General features: G+C 39.2%; 1 protein-coding gene across 3 annotated transcripts in view; it reads right to left on the reverse strand.

The window, feature by feature from the left end:
- Positions 1-22,536, reverse strand: part of fam168a (family with sequence similarity 168 member A) — a 92,787-nt gene that overhangs the window by 45,991 nt on the left and 24,260 nt on the right. For all 3 annotated transcript variants that reach the window (XR_013888064.1, XM_080197539.1, XM_080197538.1), the window contains exon 2: positions 4,904-4,991. Coding sequence is in view for 2 of the 3 variants with exons in the window: in XM_080197539.1 (XP_080053665.1) it covers positions 4,904-4,973 (70 nt within the window). In the remaining variant the exon portion in view is untranslated. The remainder of the gene's footprint in view (positions 1-4,903; positions 4,992-22,536) is intronic.

The following is a 22,536-nucleotide window of genomic DNA, read 5'->3' on the forward strand; positions in this document are numbered from 1 at the left end:
GAATCCCTTGTCCTACAACTTCCCCAACGTGATGGCCATAATAACTCGCAACGGCAAACTCATGACGTTCTCTACTTTAGAAACTGTGGAAGAGCACTGGTTCAGCTCAAAATGTATATAAGGATATACGATAATTAGAATCTCTTTAAAAATGTGATTTTTCATTACTTCAGATCCTGTTAAATAAACACTTTTATTCCAGGTTTCTTCCAGAAAAATAGTTGATTGATCAGCATAATAACCTAGAGAGAAATTACCGAGCAGTTTATATTCTAGTTTAAAAAGACTGTCCATTCTGTGCAAAACAGATCGAAGAGAATCAACACTGAGTATGCTTTCAACATTAATTTAATCTAGCACTGCCAAAAAGTCCCATTGTAGCAACATTTTCTTCCTGCACTTTGAGCAAAGGCTGAATTCTGAAATCATAGCTGGCCATAGCAACATTAAAATTCCAAGCCATGCTTCTCAGATGAAATAGCGCTGAGCATCAACAAAAGGGGATAAGAACCTGCTCCAAATTAGGGTCATTTTATCAAGGGTAAAAGGAACAGTAATCCACAGGCAGCTACAGTATTTTTCCAGCAATTTTAATTGCGTATTGTAACATAGTGATATTGGAAAAGAAACAGTAGGAAGTCAGAAAATCCTAGCTGTGCTTCAATGGTTTAAGGATATTTAGAACTGCATGACTTTCATCGCCTTCCAATAAACTGGTAACAATACAGCACAAACATTTTTACTGGTGCATCCCAACATTTCAGCCAGTCAATCTGATTTTTCTATGTAGCTGCAGGACATGCTAGACCAAGGATTTCTTTATCACATTCAAGCATTGTACAAACAAGGAATAACCAAAAGAATTGCTTAACAGACAGGAGGTAAATGGGGCATTTTTCAAGTTGCAGGCTTTGGAATACTGCAAGGATCAGTGCTGGGGCCCAGATATCTATATAACTGACTTTGATAAAGCAAGTGCTGGAAACACTCAGCAGGTCTGGCAACATCTATCGAGAGAGAAACAGCTAGTGTTGAGTCCAACATGGCTTCTCTGCAGAACCGTTTCAGATCCACTGAGTTTTTCCCAACTGAAGAACAGCTTCTTCCCTGCTGCCATCAGACTTTTGAATGGACCTATTTTGTATTAAGTTGATCTTTCTCTACATCCTAACTATGACTGGAACACTACATTTTGCACTCTTTTCCGTCTCGATATACAGTATAACGCGCAAGAAATGATTTTTTCATTATATAATAATAAACATATGAATAATAAAATCAAAAAACCACTGCTTTTTATTCCATCATCTGCAAATATTTTACTTTTATTACAGTAATGCATCCAATTTTGCTGACAGGACAAAGCCAGGTGGGAATGCTGTGAGGGGGACAGAAAGAGGCTGCAAAGTGATATAGGTTAGATGAGTGGTCAACAAGGTGGTAGTATAACATGGGCAAGTAAGGTGAGAGGTTATTCACTTTGGTCATAAGTAGAATATTTTTCAAAAGACATGAAACTTGTAAATGGTAATGTTCTATGATGCTTGGGTATACTTGCACAAGGAACACAAAATGTTAGCAAGTACAGCAAGCATTTAAGAAGGGAAATGGCATGTTGGTCTTTACTGTATATTGTACAATAAATAAGTTTTGCTACAATTGATTGGGGCTTTGCTGAGACCACATCTGGAATACCATGTGCAATTTTAGTCACTATATTAAGTAAGGACATTCTTGCACTGGTGAACCAGTCGGTTGGTTTAGTGGCTCACCTATAGTTCAGAATAATGCAATGGCACAAGTTTGATTCCCATTCTAGTAGAGATAAACTTGGAGCCTGCTTATTTGTACTGCCTTTCAGAGTGGGAGGCAATGACAAAATGCTACTAACAAAATAACTTGCCAGGCTTAGGGTGAAGTATCAGACAATGAGCCAAGTACCTGTCTCTGGGCAGCACACATGACTTGACATACTGTACTTGAATGAAGCCAGTACAGTAGAAGTTCACTAGATTGGTCCCTGGAAAATAAGGGTTGCCTTATGATGAGGAGTCAGTAATAGTTTAGAAGAATAGAGGTAATCGCCTTGAAACATTCAAGATTATGAAGGGATTTGATCGGGTAAATATTAAGGTGTTGCCTACAACAAGGAGGCACAGGTGCATGATAAGGAACTGATCATTAAGGATCAAGACAGGAAGAAATGTCTTCAATCTCTTGAGAATCTTTGGAAATTTCTACCCAAAAAGGTTGTGATACACCACTAAATATACTCAAGGCTGAGATTTCTGCTCTCAGGAAGTCTAATGATATGGGAATGTGTGGGAAAGGGGACCGAGCCCAAGATCAGTTAAAATTATACGGAATGGCAGAGCAGGCTTGATGAGCCATGTGGTTTTCTCCAGCTCCTATTTCATAGGCTCGCAGTCAATACAGGAAAAATAAGAAATTTTAATTCATGTACTGATAGTAACAGAAACTATTACTTAATTTCCCAAATTATCCAACGTTACCAAGAAAATAAGCACATGGTCAAGAAGGAAATGGTGTTTGACAAACTTAATCAAGATTTTCATGACATACTTAAGGTAAAGGGGAACCACTAGAGGTGATCACTTGGATTACCAAAAGGTAATCAACAAGGTGCCACACCAAATGTAATACACAAGATAAGGTCTAATCTTTAAGACTGCTGCCTGTTACAGTCATGACTCAGTTGGTAGCATTCATCTGAATCAGAAGATTGTGGTTCAAGTTCACTCCATAGCCATAAGCACAAAAATCTAAGTTGATACTCCAGTGCAGTGCTGTAAAATTGGAGGCACCATTTTTTTGGGAAGAAATATGAAGCTAAGGCTCCGTCTGCTCTCACGTGGTTCTAAAAAATCCCAAAGTGCTATTTTGAAGACCAGGGGAGTTGTCCCCCATTTCTGAACCAATATTTATTCCTCAAACAATTCTTTTTATGTGCAAAAGTTAGGTGCCATGCTTCCCAATATTACAATAACTACTTCAAAGGAATTTCATGAGCTGTAAAATGCTTTGCAAAGTCCCAAACATACCCAAAGGGCCCACATATTTTATCCTGTTATAGAAGGTGATTTAATCTAAACAGCACAAATTTCTCTTCTCACCACACGTCCATAAACAGAAAGGAGTTTTCACAACCACAGTCCAATTTTTTTTTAAATTAATAATCACACAGCAAACACAAGAATGAACTCAGTTTATTTGCACACACAAAACATGGGAGGAGGGTTGCAACATTGTCTCCGCCTCCCCTGGATTCATACAGTAAGAGAGATAGAGAATAGAAAGGTTTACAGTGCAGAGACCAGAAAACAATGTTTCATATAGGTTCCTCGTCCAGGATCAAAGTCCAAAGAGAAATTCAGGTGTCTACTTCACTTTTCTGGTGGAGTACATTAGGTGTACAAGATAGATGTACAAAAATGAGTCAGTAGGCAATGGTACAGAAGTTGCAACAGAAGCAGTGTACATGGGACCAGATATTCAACCTTGGCAGGGATGCTTTTCTGAGATGCTACTAGTTATATGTTAAAGTGGCAGACTGAGTTTACAGTAGAACAAGGCAATATAACTGGTTCCACAAGCTAGAGGCCCGTCATAACTCCGACCTCCCTACATTGTCTTTGACAAGGGTTGCGTGCCTATCATCTAGGCCTCCAAAATGGTTAAATGTCTCAACTATTAAAACTTAAAAGGAAGGTTTCAGGGGCTTTTGTCCTATCAGACAAGTAGACTATGTTTGGCCAACCTTAGTTATGAGGTGCAGATTTTAGTTAAGTCAGACAGCATGGTTGGTGCAGGCTTGGAGGGCCAAAGAGCCTGTTCCTATGCGGTAATTTTTTGTTTTTTGGTCAGATGGCCTTTGTATAACTTGGAATTTGGTCTGTGCAGCCCACAGAAGGTTGTTGTTATCTCTTTGGGGATAACAAGGTGCAAGTTTCCACAATACTGCCAGGCAGTTTCTTTAGTGCGACGGTCAGAGGCATACACATTCAGCCATTTTAAAAGGTCTTTGTCCAGTGTTTAAAATTTTTCCCTCATGGCTATTTCTATCTATCTATACTTCATCAGAATATACAAGGCAAGGTCTCAATCCCCTCACAATGCACAAGTCTTTTTTCTTCACTTAACACATTACATCAAAATGTCAATTTTAAACAAGGATGGAGCCTGAAACATCCCCTCAAACTTTAATGAGCATTTTGCTCTGACCACATTAACCTTGACCATATTTAGCCATTTCAAGTTGTTCTACACATTAAGACTGGGATAGATTTTTGATCTCTCAGGGAATCGAGGAACATGGGGATTGGGCAGAAAGTTATGATCAAGCCAGATCAACCATGTATTGAATAGTAGAGGCCAGAAGGGCTGAAAGGTCACATTTGTGTTGTCTTAAATAAAATTCAAGACCATTTTGGTCCATACAGCGATTGTTCAAAACAAGAGGAATCCAATAGCAAAATACAAAATCTTACAACGTGGCTGGCTCTGCAAGAAGTAAAAAACTGTACATCTTTAGCTAAGTATTTTTATTCTTATAGCTGAGGAAGCAATTATAGTATGATGTCAAGGTTAGCATTTGTTGATTGTTTGATAAAGTAATACAATGTCATTCACTTGGTAAAGTGCATATAAAGTAGCTTCTAATGAACTGAGCCATTGGAACTACAATAAAACTCATTGATGTTACTCATCTATAGGAAAATGCATACATTTCCACTGTTATTAAGGGTATAATCACTAACTAATATATGCAAAGCTATTTCATTTAAACAGTTGTGTTTTCAGAATAGAATGATACCCAAGATTGATGCCTCCTTAAACCAAGGGGAGCGTGAACTGTGATGCAGTTAAAATAAAGCAAACTTACCTGTGTAAGCCATATTCTTAGGATTTCCATAAGGAGTCCCAGGTTGAACGGGGCTGTAAACAGGGTTCATGTTGGAAGACTAGGAACTCTGAGGAAAGAAGATGCAGCTTTAAATAAACTGAAAACTTTCTATACACTAGGTTCTCTGCCGTGTGCTCCAAGTGCTGCAAAAATTGTTTTTGATTTGTTTACTTATGAAACAAGCAGCTCCTGGCTATTAACATAGGAGAAACAGAAATCTTTATAAAAGGAAAAGCAATGATCATCAGTGACAAACCATTCAAAAATGTTTAGTTCATGTTTTTAAGTACAGAACAGATTTCAAGTCATCTCCAGCAACGCAACTCAATTACAAGAGCAGACATAAAGACTTCATTGTGCCAATGAGCAAAACCAGAATAATGGGTGGCACGGTGGTTAGTACTGTTGCCTCACATTGTACAGGGAGCCGGCTTTGATTCTAGCCTTGAATGATTGCGTGGAGTTTGCATGTTCTTCTGCATGGATTACCTTTGCTTTCTTCCTACAGTCCAAAGATGTGCAGATTAGGTGGATTGGCCATGCTATATTGCCCCTTAGTGTCCCAAGGTGTATGGTTAGGAGGATTAGTGAGGTAAAAACATGGGGTTACAGGTATAGGGCATGGATAAAATGCTTTGTCGGAGAATCGGTGCAGACTTGATGGGCCGAATGGCTTCCTTCTGCACTGTAGGGATTCTATGATTCTAACTTAACCTGGATCCCTATTTCTCCATATCTGTCCAATGCAATTAATTTAATAGTCTCAGCAGGAATGACCATGAACACCTTTCCATGCAACGAATGGGTAATGCAGGAAAGATGCCTGCTGCCTAGTTAAATTTTTGTATGGAAGAGTTGGCAAAAAACCCAACTTGAATCAAACAGATATGCACACATTTTCTAGTTCAACTATAACACTGCATTAAGCCAAGTTTCAGCGTTAACAGATTAAATAACACAATATGCATAGAATCTAATTAGGGCACAGGTCAACAGTGTAACACATTCCACCCTACATATAGTCTAATTTGATTCTGGTGCAAATATAATTGAATTTATTTGAATGGTTATGACAGGAATATATTACCGTCATACTAAATCAGTGTTAAACTTCGGTAATAAATTGAAAACCCAATCCCTGAACAAAGAGAAATGTCTTGAATACATCACAAGAACCCCTCCCCTAACTCACCATTTTCCATCATGTTTTGGAGAACTAAAATAAAATTTATTTATTCGTCACAAATAGGCTTATATTAACACAGCAATGAAGTTACTGTGAAAATCTCCTAGTCACCACACTTGCGTACCTGTTCAGGTACATTAAGGGAGAATGCTCCTAACCTGCATGTCTTTGGACAATGGGAGGAAACCAGAGCATTCAGAGGAAACGCACACAGACCCGGGGAGAACGTGCAAATTCCACAGACAGTGACCCAAGCCAGGAATCGAACCCAAGTCCCTTGTGCTGTGGGGTAGCAGTGCTAACCACTGTGCCACCCTAGTCTACATCTCTCAAAAGGATAGAGGGATGCTTAGAGGTACAGTCTGTTAGCTTGAAAACAGTACACAAGCATATCTCAATACTTGGGATGATTTTATTCCCACCACCAACCCCCTCCCACAGCATGGCCAAGAATGGTACATATGAAATAGATTGTCTTCTTCGCAACTGTATTATTCCCATCTTTATTATTTGGGTGGGAATGAAATTATTGTAAACAGAGTCCTGGTGCTCAATAATGTAGGCAAATTTTACAACCCCAGAATGTGAAGAGCATCTACCTTTCCTACAAACAGATAGTGACCATCTGATCATGCATACACATTTTTGTTTTTATTTCAGATCAAGTAATTTCTTTCTATACTACTCCTTAATCAGATGGCTTTGCAGAAGTTATTGACCCCTAACCTTCAGCAAAGCTAGCTGATTAGAGGTCACGATCAGCGAGGTTAGACAACTTGGTGTTGATCTAGCAACTGAAGTCTACAAGGTGTGAAATACATTAGGGATCAAGTCATGAATTAGCCACCATCTCTAATGCAGAGTCTAATCTAAACTTTTAGAGAGCTGTCATTTATAAATTGTATCTCTTCATATAGCAAAGAGCTCTGACATTTAAAAATATTTTAAATAGCAAAAATTTACCTCGATTAAAAATATATGAAGGAACACAGAATAATGCTCCGTATATGGTTATTAGTTCGAAAGAAGAATCAGATTGGACTCAAAATGTTCACTTTTCTTCACAGGTGCTGCCAGATCTTAGTTTTTCCAGCATTTTCTTTACTTATTTCAGATCTCCAGCATTGGTGTAGTACTTTGTTTTTAATTACAGAATAAGGTCATTTGACAGTCTTTTTTCCGATAATACATTTTATTCATAGAAATTTGAAATTAAACAGTTCATGTTGGGACATTACTAAAAGTGCAATACAATTCAAGTTCTTGTCATACAGCATGTAGCAATATTAAGTGGCTCAATACAAGTGCAGAGATGTACAACAAATGCCACGATAAATATGAAAAATTCCATGACAAATGCACAAGCTGAGGGGTTTAACAGTTTCAACCCTTGGTATACTATGGCAGGTGGACCTTAGTGTGCTCCCCAGAAAATCCTTCAACACAATCTACTAGTGAGTGAATGGTTGGAATCACAAGCTACCCACAGTGTTCCTGTACCCCTTTTAGCTCCTTTTCATTCATCTGATCTAATCCGGAATGTTGAGAATTTAATGCACCAAAATGCTGGTTACTGTGTTTTTCAACAATAAACAGAGATCACCAGAACTTTAAATATTTTAGGAAACAAAAATTCAAACTGCAAAAGGAAAAATCAATCTGAATATTAATATATAATTAGATAAACTGTTTTAGATAACGTTAGAAAAAAGGCTCAAAGTATGAGAAACTGAGGCTGATCATAGTAAATTGAAATTTTAATCAGAACTGTAACAATACATTTTTTAATGTATAGCGGCCAAGCAACTAATTTCCATGACCAAAGGAATGCCAAGATTTGTGCATTAATTTGATGGAAGAAACTGTGAACGTGAACCAGCTAAAGAAAGTCTACATGGCAACTCTGACACAGCTGCTTTCAGCTGTATAAGGCCTTAAGCTTGAATTTTGCCTCTTTCTCCTCATTCCTTTAACAAAGTTGATCATCCCTCTTGCTATCTCTACATGGCTTGGTTTCAATACTTCTGATATGCTTCTGTGAAGAGTACTGCAACTCTACCTACATTGAAGGAGCTATCGAAGTGCAAGTACTTCTTGGTTCAGGTATGCCAGGTATTGTCAAGCTGCTTTGACAAATGCAACTGCACAATTAGTTATCGTTTACCTGCAAATCCACTTGCAATTTTAAATCTTATAAACATCCGTGATCACAAGTTCTTTTGCACTGCACAACTGACTGGGAATCTTACTGAATTTCTAACAGTTCAACACAAAAATGCTATGGATTTTTTTTATATCTCATTAAAACAACCTGTTCAACTGTATCAAAAGGAATTCATGATTATTTTACCAAGTATTACCCTAGAGACTATTTTTTCCTCCAGATGCATTTGATCAAAGGCAGATTTCAAGTATAAAGATTTATTGCCCTGATTTGGTTAATGCTATATTGGGGAAAGGCCTTTTTGGGATATTCAAGATACCAGGTCAACCTAGCACCACGTACCTATCCAATAATCGTGCCCTTCCACTTCCCTTGCTTCTTTCAACAGCCCTCTTTAAAAATGATCTCCAACCAGGAATTCACTCCTCCATAATCTTGTTTGCGCTCGTTTGTTACCTGCTGCTTTCCACATGTTAGAGTATCAGATGTATGAGTTCTATATAAATTAAATTTGTAACCGTTCAATTGCTTCAAAAGGAAAGAAAAACTTGCATTTATATAGCACCACGACAACAACTTATTTTTCAATAGCACATTCAACATTGTAAAACATCCCACTCAGTGTATCCCACACATCTTCACTCGATCAAGATCAATAATATTTTAGTATAAAAATCCAAAATGTCAGTTATTTGGTGAAAGAATGAAGACTCCACGATTCAAAACAACTTGTTTTACTATTGTGTTAATAAGTTTTACTAAAGAGGCAAATAAAACAATCTAAATATGCCTTGGGTAATCATCTAAAATCAAAATCAACACTGATTGATTATAAACTATTACATATTAAGTGGTAAATATTACAAAAGATTTCACAAATTGGTTCAGCAATCCACTCGGCATGTATGTCTTCAACATCAGACTCCTTCAAAACTGTTTTCTTCAAAGAATTTCAGGTCCTCTTCTAAGATTGAGGTTGATCCACAAATAACAACAATGCATAACCAACTATAGTTTCACAGGCATGGCCTTCACCAAAAATGATGTGTCAGCAAAAATTCCTCAACTCTGCTAATAACAGTCTGGACTTGAGTGGTGAGGAGGAAGTAAAGAGGCTTCATCGCAATTTAGATAAGTTGAGCAGGTAGGCAAATACGACAGATGCAGTATAACATGGAAAAGTGTGAAGTTAACAACTTCAGGTGGAAAAGCAATAGTGACAGCTTGGGAAATGATGTACAAAGAGACTCGAATGTTCTTGTACATCAATGACTCTGACTTTGTAGATGGTAGAAAGGCTTTGGGGAGTTAGGCGAGTTACATGCTGCAGAATTCTTGGAGCCACTCTACTTGTTTGGTTGGCCCAGTTTAAGTTTAAGGCCAGTGGTGACCCCCATGTTTGACAGGTCCATCCTTCAGGACTCAACTGGCTCTGTTAAGGGTGGCACTGCTGAGTAACTCCTAGTAACAGATATTTATGAGTACATTCTGCACCATTGTTGTCCCTTAAATGTTTCTTCCAGTGGTGCTCAACATGGAGAAATAAAGCTGAGAAGGCAGTAGTGGCAATCAGAAGGAGGGTTTCTTGCCTAGTATCAGGTCAGATACTATGAGGCTTCTAGAGTGTACAAAGTTGAGGACTTCCAGGACAGCCCCCTCCCACTATACATCTGTGCCACCACCTCTGGTTTGCCTATCCTTCCAGTGGGATGGGATACACACAGGGATAGTAATGAAACAGTCTGGGGCTTTGACTGAAGTATGATTTGATGAGTAGGACTATGTCAGTTGTTGCTAGACAGTGTGGGATAACATTCCTAATTTTGACACAATTCCTTAGATTCAGAGAGGAAGGTGTTACAGGGTCAACTGCATTGGATACGCTTTCATCTTACCTGTTGCCTAGGTTGATGCTTGGTGGCATGCCCTCTTTTATTCAACTTTTTTCTTGGTTTGACACACTCGAGTAGCTTGCTCGATTATTTCATAGGGCAGTTAAGGGTTAAGCACTTTGCTATGATTCTGGAGTCACATACAGGCCAGGCAAGGGCAGCAGATTTCTTTCTCTAAAGCACATCAATAAATCAGGTGGGCTTTTACAATGAATGGTTGGTTTCATGGTCGCTATTATTCTATTTATGAGCTTGCTATTCCAAATTTACTTAGCTAACTTTAAGTTTCCCATATGCCAAGGTGGAATTTTTGTCTTTAAATCATTAATCCTGGCTTTGGGATTGCTAGTCCAGTGACATCACCACTACCTGACAATACTCAGTTCAATAGTAACCACGTAGACTAGTCATCTTGAGTGCAGTAGGTGGGACAGATTGTAAACAAACTGGTTAGGCAATTTTGTTGCAAATATTCCTTTAAAATTAAGGCTGCAAAGCTAATCCCATCATTCTTTTCAGTGTAGGATGACATTTATTATTGATTCCAAGGCTATGATTTTCCTGGACCATTGGAATTCACTGCAGAAACTTATTTTATCATCAAATCTGCCACACTGCTGCCAGATTTGACAGCACTGAACAGTTGGCATACCACTCCAGATTACAAGCAAATAAAAGCACTTTAGATGATTCATCCAAGCTCAGTGCAAGAAATTAAACAATAATTCACAATTGTATTACACCAGAACTGTCAAGCAGTTATTGGTAGGCACCCTGTGGTGACATTCCAGCAAAATCAAAATGCACTGAAGTGCTGAATTGTTCCAGCTACAGAAGTGGAGCTGCTATAATAGGGATGTCACAGCTTTGAACAGGGCTGCTTAGTGATAATGTCCTCTTTGTTGGCTATACTTGAACAACCAGTTAGGACAAAACATGCTTTCCAAGATCATAACCAATCACCCTGCAAGTCCATTTTCAGAGTATGATCATTGGAATTAGGCAGGAAAGGGGAAGGAGGGGCAAGAGAGAAGGGCAGCAGATGGATAAGGTATAGGGATGAGCTTCATCTCTGTGGAGGGTGGCAGACGTATATTTCCAATATGGGATGGGTGGTGTTTTCAAGTTTCATCTGGACAAGGGACTGGAACAGGCACAAGCTGTTGTTCAGCAGATGGATGAAAAACGTGTTTGAGGGCAAGGGCAAACTGCTGCACACAGGGACCAGGAATAGGCAAAAAGACAGCCAGCAACAATAGAAGAAAACACTGATGTGCTTGAAGAGAAGACTTGGAACTGAAATCCAAAAGGGCCAGGAGCTGCAGTCTACAGAATAAAGCAATTCTTTGCAAAATGCATATAGTGCTTAAAAGCAACAAGGGTTTTGAGGTCCTGCAGAAATGCACGTTGACTAATTATGCAATAGTATGGAGTAAAAATTTTAAAGAAACTTTTCACACTTTGCAAGTAAAGCAAAAGGTTTTCTATGCACTATGAACTTAAATATACTTGTTTAGAAAAAAATCCAGAATTTTCCTTCTAATGCACATTAGTGTTTTCAGAACAAAGGGAGATATTTCTCAAACATTTCAGACTTCAGTTACTTTCTTTCTAGCAACAGATTTCATAACACCCCCATCTCAACACCTAACGTTTGTTCAAGGCACCAATGCTGGGATAGAGTTCCACAGATGCAAGGCCTTACTCAAGCCGACATGCCTCAAATACATTTTTTATCCATGCGCTGAACAATAGCTCTTGCCTGTTCCAGTCCCTTGTCCAGATGAAACTTGACAACACCACCTATCCCAAATTGGAAATATACTTCTGCCACCTTCCAGGGAAATGAAGTACATGAGATGAGTTCAACTTCTGTACATTCTCCACCTGCTGCCTTTTTCTCTATGAATCTCAAGTAAATATCAAGCTCCTAGCTATGATGATGCCCCACCACCCAAGTCAGTCCAAATATCAAGTGACTGGGCATGGTTAAGAATAGGCAACAAGGCTGATTTCCTTTGCCATAATCTGGGTAGTGAGGTCAATCTGGAATCCCCCAATTGCAACCCCATTCAACCAGTTAACTCAGACAAGAGATTAAATTAGATTCCTCTGATCAGTATAGCTTAATTTCACACTAGGTTGTGCTTATGCTTGGAGTTAGGTGCAATTTGATGAAAATAATGTCGTACCATAACAGTTTGGCTGAGAATAACCATTGGTTCAGCAGTTCAAACAATAAAGACAGGGCTGATCATACAGTCAGAATAATGAGGGATCATTTTGGGGAAAAGCTATCCAATTAATTCCACACTCTGTATAGTGCACAAGAAACAATACTTTTCACTGTCAGACTAAACATACCTACACAGGGAAGGAAAGGAGAGAGTGCAGAATGTAGTGTTACAGTCATAGCTAGGGTGTAGAGAAAGATCAACTTAATGCAAGGTAAGTCCTTTCAAAAGTCTGATGGCAGCAGGGAAGCTGTTCTTGAGCTGGCTGCTACGTGATGTCAGACTTTTGTATCTTTTTCCCAATGGAAGAGAGAATGTCCAGGCTGCATGGGGTCCTTGATTATGCTGGCTGCTCTCCAAGGCAGCAGGAAGTGTAGACAGCATCAATGGACGGGAGGCTGGTTTGAGTGATGGACTGGACTTCGTTCATGACCCTTTGTAGTTTCTTGCCGTTTTGATAGAGCAGGAGACATACCAAGCTGTGATAGAACCAGAAAGAATGCTTTCTATGCTGCATTTGTAAAAGTTGGGAGTTGTCGCAGACATGCCAAATTTCCTTAGTCTGAGGAAGTAGGAGCGTTGGTGGGCTTTAACTACAGCATGTGCATAGAGGGACCAGGATAGGTTGGTGGTGATCTGGACACCTAAAAACTTAAAGCTCTCAACCATTTCTACTTCATTCCCATTGATGTAGACAGGGGCATGCCCGTCACTACGTTTTCTGAAGTTGATGATTATCTCCTTCATTTTGTTGACATAGAAGGAAAAATTATTGTCATTGCACCAATTCACCAGTTTTTCTAGCTCTTTCCTGTACTCTACCTCATCATTTGCGATCTGACCCACAACGGTGGTGTCATCAGCAAACTTGAAAATTGAGTTGGAGGGGAATTTGGCCACACAGTCAAAGATGTAGGAGGAGTATAGTAAGGGGCTGAGGACACAGCCTGGAGGAGCACTAGTGTTGAGGATGATCATGGAGGTGGTGTTGTTGCCTATCCTTACTGACTGCTCTTTCCGCAAAGTCCTGCAATTTATTTTCTCCCAACGTGTATTTATTCAATTCACAGTGGTAAGTTTACTGCCACCTTTCAGGCAATGCATTTCAAACCATAATTCAGAGTGTAATTTTTTTCATCATCTTTGGTTAATTGTATATTTATATATGCATGTATTTAATAACTCAATTTCCTTGGGATTGAAGACCAATTACAGCCTTCAGTTGAAGGTAGGCAAGGATGAATAATAATTGAACATGAACATAAAAATTCAACATATTTCATCAAAACTAATACATGCATATTTAATCTCTAATTTAAGGTCAAAACATACAGCAATTTGGGAAGCAAAGTTAGTTTGAGAATAGGAGTTGTTCCCTAAATTTTCCAACATCACCACTAACAAAAGGAAAACATAAGTGTACAGGCATCTTAAATGTGACTAGGATTCAGAAAGGAATAGGTTATAATGAATGATCAAGTCCCACTCAAAGACACCAAACAAAAAGGTTGACATCCCATGTGCAGTACTATCATAAGTGTCATCTTTCAGATGAGAAATTAAAACAAGACCCCATCTGCTGTATCTTGAATGGAAAAGATGCCTGGCATAATTTTGAAGAGCTGGGGAATCACCCCAGTATTCTAGCTAATATGTACCCCTCAATCAACATTGTAAATATAGATTACCTGGTCATCATATTGCTGTTTGAGAGAGTTTGCTGTGCATAAAGTAGATGCTGTTTCCAACAGTACAACAGTGACACCACTTCAAAAACACATGTTACAGGTTGCAAAGGGCTTTGATAAATCCCATGATTGCAAAATGCAAGTTTTTTTTAGCCCAATTCCATTTAATCACTTTGCTCCATATATTTTTACACCCTTTATCCACAACTCTCATTGATGTCAGTCTTTAAAATGTCAGTCTTTAAAATGTCAATTACCTGGCACATTCAGCACAGAAACAGGCCATTTGGCCTAACCAGCCATGGCAGTGGTTATGCTCCAATCAAGTCTCTTCAAATCTTACCTCATGTAATTCTAGCAGCACAATAACTCTTTCATCCTTTCGCCCTCTTATGATTCCCATGAAATGCATCTATACCCTTTGCTTAAACCACTCCATGGGATCAAGTGCAAATTTCTCAGTAGTTTGGATAAAGTTTCTTTTGAATTCCCTATTGGGTTTCTTGGTGACTATCACATATCAACAGCCTTAAGTATTTCTCCTCCCCACTAATAGTATACTCCATCAAAACCTTTCATTAGGCCAAAGAAAAGAAACCCAGGTTGTTGATTTTCTTCTGTTACTTATACCCCTACATTTCTGGCATCATCCTTGTAAATCTTTTCTCCCCATCTGTTCCAGTGCCTCTTTCTATAATATAGCCAAGATTCAGTACAAGTTTAGCACAATGTTACTTTTCAGTTCTAACCCTCCAAATAAATCCTAGTTCTTGCTTTGCTTTTTTTTTTAATGGTCTTGTTAATTTGGTGATCTGTATTTTTGTTCTCCCAGATCCCTTTGCTCCTCTAGCCTAGCTGTATACGGCATCATTTTCTAGCTAATATGCAATCTCATTTTTCTTGCCAAAATATAGTAACATTTATCCATGTTGAAAATCATTCACATTTATGCGCTCATTTGGCAAGTTTAATACCTACTGTTGCAATCCTCAGTACAGACTGCCCCAAAACCCATCCCAAATTTGGTGGCATCAGCAAATTTACAAATTAGTGAGCAGTGTTCCCAGCACTGATCCTTGTGGGAACATCATTTCCTTTCGTCGCTGTGAATAACTACCCTTTATCCATTACATGGTTTGTCTCGAAGCCAGTTAGCATTCCATTCAGCTACTTGTTCCTGACTCCCCTTTCTCTGACCTTATTCTTTACAGTATTTTATCATAGGTCTTTTGCAAATCTAGGTAAATCACATCTACCACATTAACTTTGCCTATTCTCTGCTAACTCTTCAAAAGATAAAATGAGGTTAGTCAAGCAAGACTTTCCTTTGAGATCCATGCTAACGATACATTATTTTTGATAGTGTCCCAGCAGTTGAAGATCTCTATTAGGAATCTCAACTATCTAAACTCAATACAAATCAAGTTTATGCAATCTGTCGTCATAACATAAATAATTTAACGAAATATGCACTGATACATGAAACTCAGATTCCCACCTTTCTCCACTTGCTTGCCCATGAAGTCAAACGTGATTACGAAATAAAGCAAAATGTTTAGTGTCTCTAATGTTTAGAAACAGATGAACATTCTAGTCTAACTTTCTAAAGTTATTCACCAAGCCTTTATCTTAAACAACAATGTCCAATCTCATCTAGATCTGTCTGCAGTTCAGCCTGCTGCTGCTAGAATTTTGAAGCATTATACAGCACAGGGAGTGGCCACTCAGCTCATCATGCTTGTGCTAGCACTTGGTGCAGCGATCCATAGGAAAATCAGAATTAGGAGCAAGAGTAGGCAATTCAGCCACTCGAGCCCTCTCCACTGTTCTATATGATCATGATTGATCTCCAATTCATCCTAACTCCACTTCCTTGTCCTTTCCCCATAACCCTTTACCCCACTTTTGATCAAATATTTATCTCTTTCTTGAATCCACTGCACTCTGGAGCAGTGAGTTCCATAGATTCATAACCTCTGAGAAGCAGCTTCTCCTTACCTGTCTTGAACCCCCCCTCTTACTTTATAACTATGACTCTTGTCCTAGATTGTTCTAGAAGGGGGAACATTTGATAAAATAAATGTTAATCAATCCCACTGAGTATTTTATACACTTCAATCAAATCCTCTTCACTCTTCTGTACTCCAGCAAGTACAAGCCCAAGCTACTCAACTGCTCTTTATATGACAGCCCCTTCAAATCCAGAATTAATCCAGTGAATGTGTTTCCAATTTAAATTGTAATTTGCCCTTTTATTTTTCCATCCAAAATGGATAACCTTGCATTTATCCAGTTAGTTCCATTCCCCTGCTTTTTCCTACAACTCTACTTTCTTCCCTTCAAGTACTGATCCAATTCCCTTTTGAAAGTTACCACTGAAGCTGCTTGTGTCACCTTTCCAGGCACTGTACTGCAGCAGTAACAACTCAGAGCTCCAATTACTAGTGGAACTTCCACCAATCACATTAAATCTGTGCCCTCTGGTACTGACCATCCTGTCTCTGAAAACCACTTCTCCCTATTTACACCAACAAAACCATTCATGATTTTTAACATCTTAATAAATACCCCCTTAGCCTTCACTGCTCCAAGGAGAACAATGCCAGTCTATCCAGTTTCTACTCGCAACTAAAGCTCTTTTCAATTCTGGTCTCTTGTGTACCCCATATTTTCTTTGCGCCTCCACTGGAGGCCATGTCTTCAGTTGCTGAGACCCCAAGCATGGAATTCACACCTAAACCTCTGCACAACTCTCCTTTGAAGCGTTCCTGAAAACCTCCACTTCAGCAACTGTTTGGTCACCAGTTCTAATACCTCCTTTCGTGACTCGGTGAAATTTTTGTCAGAAAGTAAAATGTCTCATTGCACTTGGCAGGTAATTATGAAAAGGTACGTTATAAATAAGAATCTCTGCATGAAAAATGTCATTTTAACATGTTATTGACATACTAACACTAAAAAACTTTTAATGGAATTAGTTCAAACAAAACAAAATCAAATCAGTTATGCTAATCCAATACCACGAGTTTGGCAGCAAATGTAAATTTGAAGTTGGCCACTGCACGCAGAGAATCTTCATGTTTAGCAGTAAAAATGTTTATTTTGAGGGCTCTTGACATTTACTTGAGATCTACTTTTGACTTTCGGGGCCTACTTACTGGTTTCATGGATCTTTTTCACTAACCCCTTTATTAGGGGCATAAGACTTGGGAAGCATGAGTAGGCTCTTCAAGCCTGATCCATCATTTAATAAGATCAGAGCTGATCTGGTCTTACTCTCAACTCTACTTTCCTCTATAACCTTTCACTCTCTAGTCCATCAAAAATCTACCTAACTCTGCCCTGAATAAATTCAATGACCTAGGCTCCATTTCTGGGAAAAGGAATTCCGCACGCTAAAAATCACCAGAAAAAAAATTATCCTCATCACCATCTTAAACCTTATTTTTAAAAACCATCTCCCCTAATTATAATCTCTACCACAAGCAGAAACACCCTTTCAGCATCCACCCTGTCAAGTCCACTCAGGAATTGCATGCATCAATAAGCTCATCTCTCATTCTTCTAAACTCCAATGGGTGTAGACCCAACCTGCTTAACCTTTCTTAATAAAGTCTACACCATTCATCTCAGGGATAAATCAAGTGAACCTTCTCTGAACTGCTTCTAACCATTTATACCCTTTTTCAAACAAGACAACCAAAATTGCACACAGTTCTCCAGAGGTGCTTTTACCAAGGCCCTTATAGGAGTAAAATTTCCCTACTTGCATATTGGTTTCCCCCTTGAAATCAGCAGCAACATTTCATTTGCCATCCTAATCACTTGCCATACCTGCATAGTAATATTTTGCAGTTCATGTATCAGTGCACTGGGATCCCTCTCTACCACGAATTCCACAATCTCTCTATTTAAATAAGAAAATTGATTTTCTACTCTTCCTTCCAAAGTGGACAAGTTCACATTTTCCAACATTATACTTACCCACTCACTTAATCTGCTTAAATCCATTTGCAGGCTGTATAGTCTAGACTCTTTACCTCCGTTTGACCAATTACTTTCTCACCTATAAGAACATAAGAACATAAGAAATAGGAGCAGGAGTAGGCCATCTGGCCCTTCGAGCCTGCCCCGCCATTCAATAAGATCATGGCTGATCTGTCGTGGCTCAGTTCCACTTTCCCGCCCTCTCCCCATAACCCTTAATCCCCTCTCTTATCAAAAACCCATCAACCCGCTTCTTAAAAATATTTAGCGAGGCAGCCTCCACCACTTCAACGGGCAGAGAATTCCAGAGATTCACCACCCTTTGAGTGAAGAAGTTCCTCCTCAACTCCGTTCTGAACCGCCCCCCCTTTATCTTGAGGCTGTGCCCCCTAGTCCTACTATCTTTTTTGAGCGGGAAGAGTCTTTCCACCTCTATCCTATCCATCCCATTCATCATCTTATACGTCTCAATGAGATCTCCCCTCATTCTTCTAAACTCTAACGAGTACAATCTTGGAGCCATCAGCAAGTTTAGCAACAATCCCTTCATATCAAATTATTATAGACTACAAATAGTCAAGGCCCCAGCACCGATTCCTGTGGCACCCACTAGCTACAGTTTGCTATCCTAGAAAAAACCTATATATTCCTTTTCGCTATGGCTAGTTAGCTATCCAAACCTTTATCTGTGTTAATGTCACACCCTACACCATGTGCCCTTATTTCATTTGGTAACCTATTTGATTTGATTTGTCACATGTATTAACATAGTGAAAAGTATTGTTTCTTGCACGCTATACAGAGAAAACATACTGTTCATAGAGAAGGAAACGAGAGAGTGCAGATTGTAGTGTTACAATCATAGCTAGGGTGTAGAGAAAGATCAGCTTAATGCAAGTCCATTCAAAAGTCTGATGGCAGCAGGGAAGACGTGGTTCTTGAGACTATGTGACTTCAGACTTTTTCCCGGCGGAAGAGAGAATGTCCGGGATGCGTGGCGTCCTTAATCATGCTGGCTGTTTTGCCGAGACAACGGGGAGTGTAGACAATGTCAATCGATGGGAGGCTGGTTTGCATGATGGATTGGGCTACATTCACAACCTTTTGTCGTTCCTTGCAGTCTTGGGCAAAGCAGGAGCCATATCAAACCATGATACAACCAGAAGGAATGCTTTCTATGGTGCATCTGTAAAGGCTGGTGAGAGTCATAGCTGACATGCCAAATTTCCTTCTGAGAAAGTAGAGCTAAAGGGAGTAATCTGTAAACTGTCTGTGCTTTATATGCTCTGTCTGAGGCCAGGACTCTCCATTCACCTGATGAAGGGACTAACCCGAAAGCTAGTGAGTGTACTATCAAATAAATCGGTTGGACTTAAACCTGGTGTTGTCAGACTTTTTACTGTGTTTACCCCAGTCCAACGCCGCATATCCACATCATGGCTAAAGGGATTGACAGGGTGGTCGTGAATCTGTGGAATTCTGTGGCAAGTGAGAGGTTATCCACTTTGGAAGGGATAATAGTAAAATGGACTATTTTTTAAATGGTGAAAAATTACATGCTACAGTGCAGAGGGACCTGGGGGTCCTTGTGCATGAATTGTAAAAACCCAGTTTGCAGGTGATCAAGAAGGCAAATGGAATGTTGGCCTTTATCGCGAGGGGAATGGAGTATAAAAGCAGGAGGTCTTGCTGCAATTGTACAAGGTACTGGTGAGGCTGCAACTGGAGTACTGTGTGCAATTTTGGTTCCCTTATTTGCGAAAGGGGATACTGGCCTTGGAGAGGGTGCAGAGAAGGTTCACCAGGTTGATACCAAAGATGAGGGGGTTAGCTTATGAGGAGAGATTGAATAGATTGGGCCTGTACTCGGAGTTTAGAAGGCTGAGGGGAGATCTTATAGAGACATATAAGATAATGAAGGGGCTAGACAGGGTAGAGGCAGAGAGATTATTTCCACTTAGAAAGTAAACAAGAACTAGAGGGCACAGCCTCAAAATAAGGGGGAGTCAATTTAAAACAGAGTGGAGGGGGAACTTCTTTTCTCAGTGGGTAGTGAATCTTTCGAATTCTCTGCCCATTGAAGCAGAGGAAGCTACCCCCTTAAATATGTTTAAGTCACAGGTAGATAGATTTCTGATCAATAAGGGAATTAAGGGTTATGGTGAGCAGGTGGGTAAGTGGAACTGAACCATTATCAGATCAGCCATGATCTTATTGAATGGCAGGGCAGGCTCAAGGGGCTAGATGGCCTACTTCTGCTCCTATTTCTTGTGTTCTTATGAATTCCCCACCCCAGAGTGCAGTGAACATCAGAACACTAACAAATTTGAAAATAAAGTTTTAATTAGTAGAGGGATGAAAGAGTATGGGGTACAGGTAGGACGGTGGACTGAGGCCAAGATGTGATCAGCTACATTGAGTAGCAGAGCTAGTTCTAGGAGTGTAATTGCCTACTCCTAGTTCTTATGTAACCTGTGATGTGGTACCTTTTCAAATCCCCTTTGGAAATCCAAGAACACTGCATCTAGAGGTTCCCTTTTATCCACCAAGCTTGTTAATTCCTTAAAGCCAAATGGATTAAATGTGATTTTCCCTTTATAAAATCATGCAAATTCTGCCTCATCACATTATGATTTTCTAAGTACCCTTCTATAACCATTTTAAGGAAATTGCAAACAGCCTATAGTTCCCTGTTTTCTGTCTCCCTCCTTTCTTGAATAAAGATGTTAGCTATTTTACAAGGTTTTGGGACCCTTCCAGAATCTTGGGAATTTTGGAAGATTATACCAATTTCCGCCCTACCTTTCCAGCCACTTATATTAAGTCTTTAGGATGCAGGCCATCTGGTCTTGGGGACTGGTCAGCCGTTGCGATTAATAGATTTTCCAGCACCTTTTCCCTAGTGATGCTGTTTGATTTAAGTTGCTCACACCTGATCACCTCTTCATTTTCACGTTTTTTTTGGGAGGTTTTTGAACTCTCCCACAGAAGACAAATATGAAATACCTGTTTCAGCATCTACATCTTTTCCTTTCTTCCAGGCTCTTTCTAGTTAAGCTAAGCTAGTTTTAGCTAATTTTTTTCTATTTAGATACCTGTAGAAGTTAGTTTTTACATTAGCTAGCTTTTTACCATTGAGGAATTAAAACTATTTTAAGGAATTAAAAAAGTGAAAAAAAACTATTGTAAAAAAGATATGTAATTTTCCTAGTAATTAGGGGATGAATCATAGTTTCAGACAAGGATTTTCTTGCCTGAAAATTGAGGAAGCTCTTATCTTCCTCAATTTTTTAATCATTCTTTGCTGGTTCTTAAAATCCAATCATCTGACCATCGATCTTTGCAGATTTATATAGTGTTTCTTTCAATTTGGTACCATCCTTAACTTTAAGATCACGGTCAATGCATCCTTCTCAGTTTTTTTTCCTCACCTTTGCCATAAGTTAAGCATCTCTACCACTGCATCTTTACTATCCTATCTTTTAACCAAATCTCTGAGTTCACTTTAACTGGCTCTGCCTTCTTACTCTTACGAGAACTCTAATCTTTTCAACCCACACATTGCACTTTGAAATGTGAACATAGTGCCATTACCATCTGTATTCAGGTCCCTAGTCCTAGATCCCCTTAAATTACTTGATAATTTATCTCATTACATATTCTTCACTGCAACATTTCCAAGGTATTTCATTGAATTAAATCACTTTGGGATGTCCGATAGTCATAAAAAGCATGTAAAAATGCAAGTTACTCATTACTGTTTGGAATCATTGCATATGCCAAGTATATATGCAAAATAGTTGTGCATTTATCTCTAACAGTCACTGCACCTTAAGAAATTCACATTGAAATGTGACAAGTGCAAATCTTACAAAACAAAATGGTTTAGTATTAAAGCAGCCACATTTTTCCCCATGCAGTAGCTCCTGAACTTATGCAAACTTAAACTAGAGACGCCATATTCATTTGCCGAGAATTCATTACCTCAGTGACTTCATGTTTCCTAGCTCGCTGAGATTGCCTTTTCACAAGTTTAAACTGATTTCTCTCTCTCAGCACCCCTTCCCCTTTTGCAGCCTCCTTTGTTCCCTATGCCTCCCCATCAGCCTCAGCAGACAAGCTGTCCCACCCCGTTCTTCAGCAGACTTGCTCCCAATCCCATAGCCAAGACGACTTGCTTACCCATCCTGACTCACCAGCCTAATGCAACTTTTCTGTGATTAGGTACCTGTGATTGAATTTTCCAGGATTTCTTAGAGGTTTTTGAGAGCATATTAACCATAGTCCTTAATGGCCAAAACAAACTGCTGTGTTATTTAGCAGTCAATTTTCTAACATATAAATGTTGAGCTATGTCTTATGTCAGCCATAAAAGTTTGACCATAATGAAAACCAATTGTGTTATTTCAATAATAAGCCACAGGAAATGCCAACTATCAGGAGTTCAGTAGCAATCGGAAT

The sequence above is a fragment of the Carcharhinus amblyrhynchos genome, chromosome 10 (assembly GCF_965287045.1).
Source record: "Carcharhinus amblyrhynchos chromosome 10, sCarAmb.v2.hapA, whole genome shotgun sequence".
In the NCBI taxonomy this organism is placed as follows: Eukaryota; Metazoa; Chordata; class Chondrichthyes; order Carcharhiniformes; family Carcharhinidae; genus Carcharhinus; species Carcharhinus amblyrhynchos.